Genomic DNA, 8152 nt, shown 5'->3' on the forward strand with positions numbered 1-8152 from the left:
AAATAACGATTTTGGTAATTTTATGAATTGAAAAAATGTTAACATCTTCTGAGAGAGAACTAATTTTATTATAGTACTAGCGATCGTCCTTCGTTCACGTGAGAATTAGAAATGCAAATTAATTTTGATTTAGCACCTTTTATCTTGTTGAATATAAAACTTTGGTTGCTTAAAAATTAGATGTTTTGACTGGTTCTTTTTTAATCCATTAAGATATTGTGATGAAAAAAAAATGTACAATATATTGTGGCATTTAATGGCCTCTATATACCTATGAAGGCACATTAATATACACTCAGTACTTTTTGAGATTAGCTCAAACAAACCGATAGAAAGAATCACAGATAAAAGTTCTAAGAGCAGTTGTTCATGCTTAGGTATCATGTAATTAAGTAAATAAGCCTAGGTATAGATATTTATTTTGAAATCACAGACTGACACTCCAGTTTTATTTATATGTAGTGATGTATTGATGTATAGATAGGAACCATCGTTTTCTTAATAATTGCTTTTATTTTTCTGTAATTAGAATTCCAAGCCAACAAAAATCATTCAATTTACAATTCTGAAATACGTTGCTTTAAAATTCATTTCAATGAATGGAGGGGGGGGGGGGGGGGGGGCGTATACAGTCAGATAGCTTGGTGGATGAGGATCACAAATATGGTAGTTCCAAGTGTTTAAGTCTTAAGGGGGCGGAGATATATCTCCCTGTAGGGGTTGAAAGTTGCGATGAACTTGAATTTCACTCGCCGCAAGCGACCATTGCTTCTTTACTATTTCTGGCCCGTCTACCGTTTTATATTTTTCATTATTGTATTTCACATTTCAATATATATTTTATTTTATTATGTTTTAATATTTTGATAATATACTATTTTTAATTATATTAATAAATTTTAATTTTCTTTAACATCTTGTTAGCCTCCTTATCGTTCCTATAATATTAGCGATCTGATGAAAGGGCCCGTATGGGACTAGCGTATCTCCGAACTCACAACATTTTTAGACCCAATAGCAATAGAAATTGTTAGGGTAAATTTTCAGCGGTTACGGCGTCACACGCGCGTTGCGCTAACAATAAGGTTAATCACTTTGCTCGACTACCACACTACCACATTACACACTGTTACACTCCTACAACAGTTGACCCACACGGTAGCGTTCCGAACACACGCGCACTCGCCGCACGTAACAACTTCATATCTTGTTGGAACAACAAAAATACCTATTGTGATGGAAGTGATAAGAATGGTAAGGAAGGGGAAGAATTGGCCACCACTGAGATTCGCTGATATTTTAATCAGTCGATTGACTATATAAAGGGAATCGGCAATTCTGCCACATAGTCGTGATCAAATTGCTAACCAGAATTTTTGGAAAGTTTTATATCTCGAAGACAAAATGAAGGGTATGCTTGTTACACAATATTCCACTTCATAAATATCATGTAATTTGTAATTGTCTTTTTATAATATTTTCTTTGTCATCTCTATTTCAATTAACAATTTGATTAATAAACAATATGGGAAATTAAAACAATAGGTAGACAATGTGGATGAAAGAAATAATTCAAAATCATTGAATGTTAAAAGTTTTTAGAGTGCATAGCACTTATTAGACAAAAAAATCATAATAAATATGGGTACAAAAATCATCAACCCATTAATAACTCCAAATATTCAATTTTAAATAAATATTGGGCTTGTACTTATCACTACGAAGTAAAATAAATATTCGAATACTATCACACTTAAACAAAATCATTTCAGTAATTATTTTCAATAGTTCTTGCTTAAAAGATACCAATTTATGTCGAGTGCAAAGGGTTCAAGTTTTAATAGAACTTCCCCCCGTGCGTTTCGTTCATGTAACATTATTATCCCAATATATAAGAGCAATTAGATTTGTTATTTACATTTTTCAGGATTATTTTTCATCACCATTGCCGCGTATATGGCCTACATTGTATATACTGAAGACTTGCCGACCGTGCATTGCCCGCCGCAGTACGACGAAAATTCAGATGGGCCAATCTGTGCTCCACACCCGTGCAATTGCAGTGCTTACTACCTTTGCTTACCACCTATGAATAGGCCCCAGCTATGCCCTGATGATCAGCATTTCAATAACGCCACGAAGAAATGCGATTCGCCAGCGAATGCAAAATGCGAGACTCATCCTAAGTGCCCGAAACCCGAAAACCAAGATGCAGTAGTGTAAGAAGAAGCGGGAGTATTTTCTCAGGAAAACTACCTGCTGCCTTCTTCCACTAACAATAAGAAATATCCTAAATCTAATTTTGTGTACATAATGTGTTTAATGTTGTAGTATGGATGTCAAATCAGTAATTTAAATATCATTCGTGTATCTACACATGATATTAAATTAAAGTTTTCAAATTTACAAATTAAAAGTTTTCACACAACATATCTTTTTTATTTTGACTTTGGAAAACCTTTTATGCGCCACCTGGCTTAATAATGAAGAATCATTATGCATTTAGTAATTAGTAAAATAGGGATTAGGTTCAGTTTGAGGATGAGGATTCCATTTTTATTACTGTAAAGTTACAACAATGTTTACTAAATCGATAGAGCAGGCCTGTCTAACTGCTAGAAGCGAAAGAGCCACTGCTCCCACTCTTACCGCTTCAGACTTCAGTGTCAGTAGTGAGGCAGATATTGGAAGAGTCGGGAAACCATCTGGAAGAGAGGAGGCAGCTGAGCTGAGCTGCGCGGTAGGGGAAGGAGCCACGAGTGGCCCGCGGGCCGCAGGTTAGACAGGCTTGCCATAGAGTATTAAAATTAAAGGATTTTTACTTTTCAATCGTCTTCGAATCTCTAAGGAACCAATATGGTCGCTATTTATCAATGGAATTTGTTATCTGAATCCAAGAGATGAAGTGAATCATCTTACAACTATGTTTCGATAATATCTATTGTTTCATTTGCATAACTATAACTTGTTTTCATAAATTGATTTCTCGCGTATAAAAGATATAAGGCAAGGTCATGAAAAACATGATACAGTGCCGAAAATAGGAATAGGATATAGGAATAGTAGGTTCCATAATTCGTCTTAATATTTGCATGTTATCGTTATATACTAAATTCAACAACTCATTTTAAAATAACTACTAAACCAAATATTCATCTTGTGTAAAGCAAGCATAATGGGTAGTAACTTATAGGATCTTCTTTCCCTACATCCCCTTATTTCCTTAGGGATGATTACTCTTTGGCAGTATATGTACATCACACAATTGCTTTATTATTGCATTTACTAACATCGTACTTATATACATACATGCGCACTTTACCATGATTGGGGTAACTAGAATTTTGTCTGGAGTGAGTCACGTCCAACAGAAGTTTCGGAATTTTGGAAATTTGAAATTTCATTTTCAAAATCCAGGAATCTGGAGTTTTGGAATTTTGAAATACTACAATTCGGAACTGTGAAATTTTAGAATCTTAAAGTTTCTAAATGATGAGAGGATCAGTTCACGTTTTTGTGGGGGACAGACCCATCCTGATTCCTACGCAAATGTTTACCATAATTCTCGTGTTTTATCATAATTTACTCTTCAAACATACATATCGTTTAATTTATTTACACTGTATATTAAGGATGTGCGGCCCGACTAATATTCTGGGTTCCCGACTAGTCGGGCGGGCTCGGATCTAACCCTACCCCTTTCACAACCACTGGTATCGGGCCGATAAGGGCCAGAGCGAAGACTAGAAAGGAGAGCAACGCCGCTGCCACACCGAAGAAAGGAGATCCCGTCCCTGAGTCCGACGACGACCCGCAGGAAAGCACACACACCCCACCCCCCAGTCCCAGTGGGGCCATCTGTACGCCAAGCCCTAGGAGCCTCAACAGGCAGCCCAGCGCCGATAAGCCTCTGCTAGCTCTTTATCGACCTCTATCACAGCCAATCCCCAATCGATCAAGATCCCTCATCCAATTATCGGTTGTAATCACCCGATTTGAAGACCCAATCTCCGATCTACATCCGCTCCCCAGAATTCCCTGCGATGGCGACGAGCGATCAATTAGAATTCGAGGCGTCACGCGAAAGCGATTAGATTTCAGATAGCAATTTTATATTCCGAGAAGCGATTTTGGGAAAGCAAGTTAAGAGTAATATCGTAGAAGCGCGTTTATAGAGTGTATGAGTGTACACTGAGTTGCATTGAATTTGTCGCAGTGAAGTTGGCCACGCATGCACTCGCCGACGCGGCGTGAATACGTTAGTGAATTTGTAGCCAACTTCACTGCGACAAGTTCAATGCAACTCAATGTACGCAGGTGTCCTAAGATACCGGCACAGTATAGGAAAGAACAGTAAGATCACTCTGCCAAAAAGCGTACCAATAATTGTCGCTCGCGCATGACCGAATCGCACAACCAACAATATGGCGGCTGTGAATATATATGATAATAGTTTCTTGCATTTTAACCTCTGTTACTTCTAAAACATTCCTGTTGCGATAAAATTCAGTAAATTTTATACACACATATAAAATATGAATGAAAGGGTGCTAAAGTGCAAGCAGTGACAGCAGTAACAGGCGTTCTGGGGCACCCTATATTTTATATCTGTCAAATGATATTTATCCAACGTTTCTTGTACATTTTAGATATAGACATTATTATTATTATCATCATTGTTTTATCAAAATATTACCACTTTATGAGTTGTTTATTAATTTCTAAGATATGCTGTATACATTATACATTTGTATATAATTTATTAGGACTTTATTAATTGAATAATTGTTGTATATAATAATTGTATTGTACAGAGATTTCAATAAAATGTGTATTTTAAATAAATGTAGATATTTAATAGTCTTTTTATGGTATTCTATTACGAAATCTCTTTTTGATTGTACCGAGTGCTTTTCAAATTAGAGCCCGCGCACAACCAGCAATATGGCGATCTATTGGTCATGAGATCAAAGGTGCCGACACGGAGTGAGCCTATTGTTCTTTTCTATACTGTGATACCGGTAAGCCCTTACCATTGTAAAATCTACGTACACTGATTGTGAGTTCCATCGAAGTTGTCGCAGTGAAGTTGGCGCACTAACACATTCACGCCGCGTCGGTGAGCCGATGGGCGAGGTGCCGACGACGCGGCGTGAATGTGTTAGTGAATGTGTAGCCAACTTCACTGCGACAACTTCGATGGGACTCATTATACACTAACGGCCACCTCCCGCGTACTATTCTTCGTAAACCGCGATATCGTCCTGTCCCCGGTTCCGATCCCTAAAGATCCCTTGTTCCCCGTTAAATACTCTCGATCATGAAGAACCTCCTCGAACCCTTTACCCCGAGATCCATATTCCCCACATTTCCTACCCTTGCGGACTCCCCCGCGTAGTCTGTGACGGCCAGCTACGGTCGAGTATTGTTGTAAATACTCGATCGGTTTAGTATTGCTGTAAAATGCTCTGTAATATTTTAATGACAGTAATTAATAACAGTTTTCAATGAAAAATGTAATTTAAAAAAAAATGAATAAAGCTATAAGTCAGTATTTATATTTTCGGTAATGATACCAATTAAAGGCCATAACGCAAGGTATAATTTTTCAAAATTTCATCAAGATATTTGGAATCGTACCAAAGTCACGCATTTTTGATCGGCAAGAGATTGTTCTGTCCCATTGTACGTTCCGTCACGTTGTATATTATGGAATGAAATCTCGTTGAGCAGAAATCCTGTGGAAGTGGGCGGATTTACTGGAGGATCTGCCTCGAGGCAGATACATCCATCAGTGCGATAAGCATGGAACGTGTCGAGTACTTTCGGAATGCAAAGCCGCCTGGAAGATTTGAATAAGAATTGCGAAACCAGCTGACCACGTACAATACGCAGTGTATCCTGAGCGGATACACTTTTCCCTCGTGCATGAAAGAAAGTCGTGATACACGAAAGGAAGCGTTCGGTTTCTCTATGTATGTAACCCACATTCGATACGATTCGACAATTCTGTTTGATCCGATTCTACATCTTTCACGTACACGGTTCTGTTTCAAGTAATATTATACTCACGCCTATGTATAGGGTTACCGAAAAAGGATATCGGTATTTTAAACGCGTATAATTTTGTTTTTTGAATACAGAAAATGACCATTTTTAGTATCGCCCAAGAAATAAAAAATTCATGCAAACCTTTAAGAATGTCTCTCAAGAAACGACAAATGTATTTATGACTTTCTCGAAAAACAATGGGAAAGTTGTTAAAGATAAGTGGTAAACGTCCCCTTTTACATACATTAATAGGAATTGCTCATTTTTCCATAGAAGAAGCAAAAAGTTCTGAAAAGTCAACCTGCCGAAAAGGTCATTCCCAGTTCACTTGAGAACCTGGAATATCTTGCTCGCTTTTTTCATTATAATAAAAAACAATGTAATATAGAGAAATATGATTTGGTATTGTAATAAACATGGAACGATATAAATAGTTACATATTTGTGTCATTGTGGTACAAGAACCGAGGTCAATATCAATCTAATCATTTATAACAACATGACCTTTAAATAACTTCGAATTCTTTCTACATGATTATACCATTGCATTGTTTCGCAAAGTAGCGCAATCTGATCGTGATGAATTATTACACTGGACCAACCTGATTGTATAGTAAGCATACCAGTATTTACGACCTATTAGTTACAATGGTAAGTGCCAAGAACTGTTTGATGTTAAAGTCATGAGAAGTGTGTTTACTAATATGTATTAGTCAAGGTTCAAATAACCGTAGGAAACATTTTCTGCATTTCTGAATAGACTACCAGAGAGTCATTCGTTCAAAGTCTATAGAAGTGTATCTACTGAAGTAGATAGACATCATTTTCAGCATTTGCTGAAATAAACTTTTATATGTATTAGTCTCTCAATCATTCATTTTTCAATTTTTGGTCCTCAATATAATATAAATAACATATTGTTATAGATTAATTATTAAATTGATCTTGATCTTAGTAATTACAAAAATATGACAATGACAAAAATAGGAGGTGTCATTAAAAAAAAATGGTGATCTTAAAATTATGAAAAGTATGACCATGAGAAAATTTTATTTTATTTATCGCAACTAACAAATTGAATATATTACATTATATTTAATCTAACATAAATTGTTTCTCTTATACCATATTGACCGCATTCTAAGTAGTAATTCAGTGTTTAGAACCTATTATAGCTCAACCTAATTTAAACCATTATTAATCCATGGTAAATTCATTAATGAATAAAGGCAAAATACTTCAGCGTGATGCCAGTCATTTTATTATTTTGCATAGTTAAAATATCAATATCTGTGATGAAAATATACTACACTAATCGGGTAATTTTTACGCGGGTAATCATTGGTTTCACGAAAACAGCGCGTAAATGGAACCCTGAAAAGCTGAAGATCCGTTTAAGATAAAGATCCATACCACATTCTTAAACATGTATTTAGCTCTTACTGGGGTAGATAAATTACTGTAAATAAATTACACTGGGGAAACCCCGAATTTATGTTTCCACATAACGCATCGTGGTAACATCTCAGCTCTGGTAGCTCAAGTGCGTTAAAATGAATCGGCGTAAATGGAGACCACGTAAATAGTATACTATTTTTGAAAATTGGTCCGTAAAGGAGACTATATTCTAATTTTTTTTTTGTTTAGATTTTTCAATATTTATCTACTATTCTATAAAATTGCATTTGTTTAAAACAATTGCAAAATCACTAAACACTACACATATCTAAATTTCAGCAAAATCCGATATGGTGCTCCGAAACATGGTGTCCGATTTTGCATGGAATGACCGCTGTACTATACAATAATTATCCATCTTTAACCCTTTCGCTGCCACGGTGGTCCCATGGGACCGGCACTTGTCTTTTCATTTGGGCCATGGTGGTCACCGGTGATCACCACTAAGCAAAATGTGCTATTGGCAAGATTGTACCGTTATTTTAATATATTTCGCAGTTCTTTGCCATTATAAAATTTTCAATTTTGTGGCCCACCGGTGCAAGTTCAAAAATTCGCGTGGCAGCGAAAGGGTTAAACATTTATTATTCGGCTAAATGCAATGTAAGAAGTACAAGCTTCTTTTTGTCGTAACTTTTGAACC

At 36.2% G+C, this 8152-nt stretch overlaps 1 protein-coding gene across 1 annotated transcript; it reads left to right on the forward strand.

Moving 5' to 3' along the window:
- Positions 1 to 1315: 1315 nt before the first annotated feature.
- LOC143305324 (uncharacterized) lies at positions 1316 to 2428 on the forward strand. The gene is made up of 2 exons (XM_076688369.1): positions 1316 to 1411; positions 1928 to 2428. Exons 1-2 carry the CDS (start codon positions 1405 to 1407, stop codon positions 2221 to 2223), a joined length of 303 nt encoding a protein of 100 aa, XP_076544484.1. The 5' UTR covers positions 1316 to 1404; the 3' UTR covers positions 2224 to 2428.
- Positions 2429 to 8152: the final 5724 nt, after the last annotated feature.

This window comes from Osmia lignaria, chromosome 5, assembly GCF_051020975.1.
Source record: "Osmia lignaria lignaria isolate PbOS001 chromosome 5, iyOsmLign1, whole genome shotgun sequence".
Classification (NCBI taxonomy): Eukaryota; Metazoa; Arthropoda; class Insecta; order Hymenoptera; family Megachilidae; genus Osmia; species Osmia lignaria.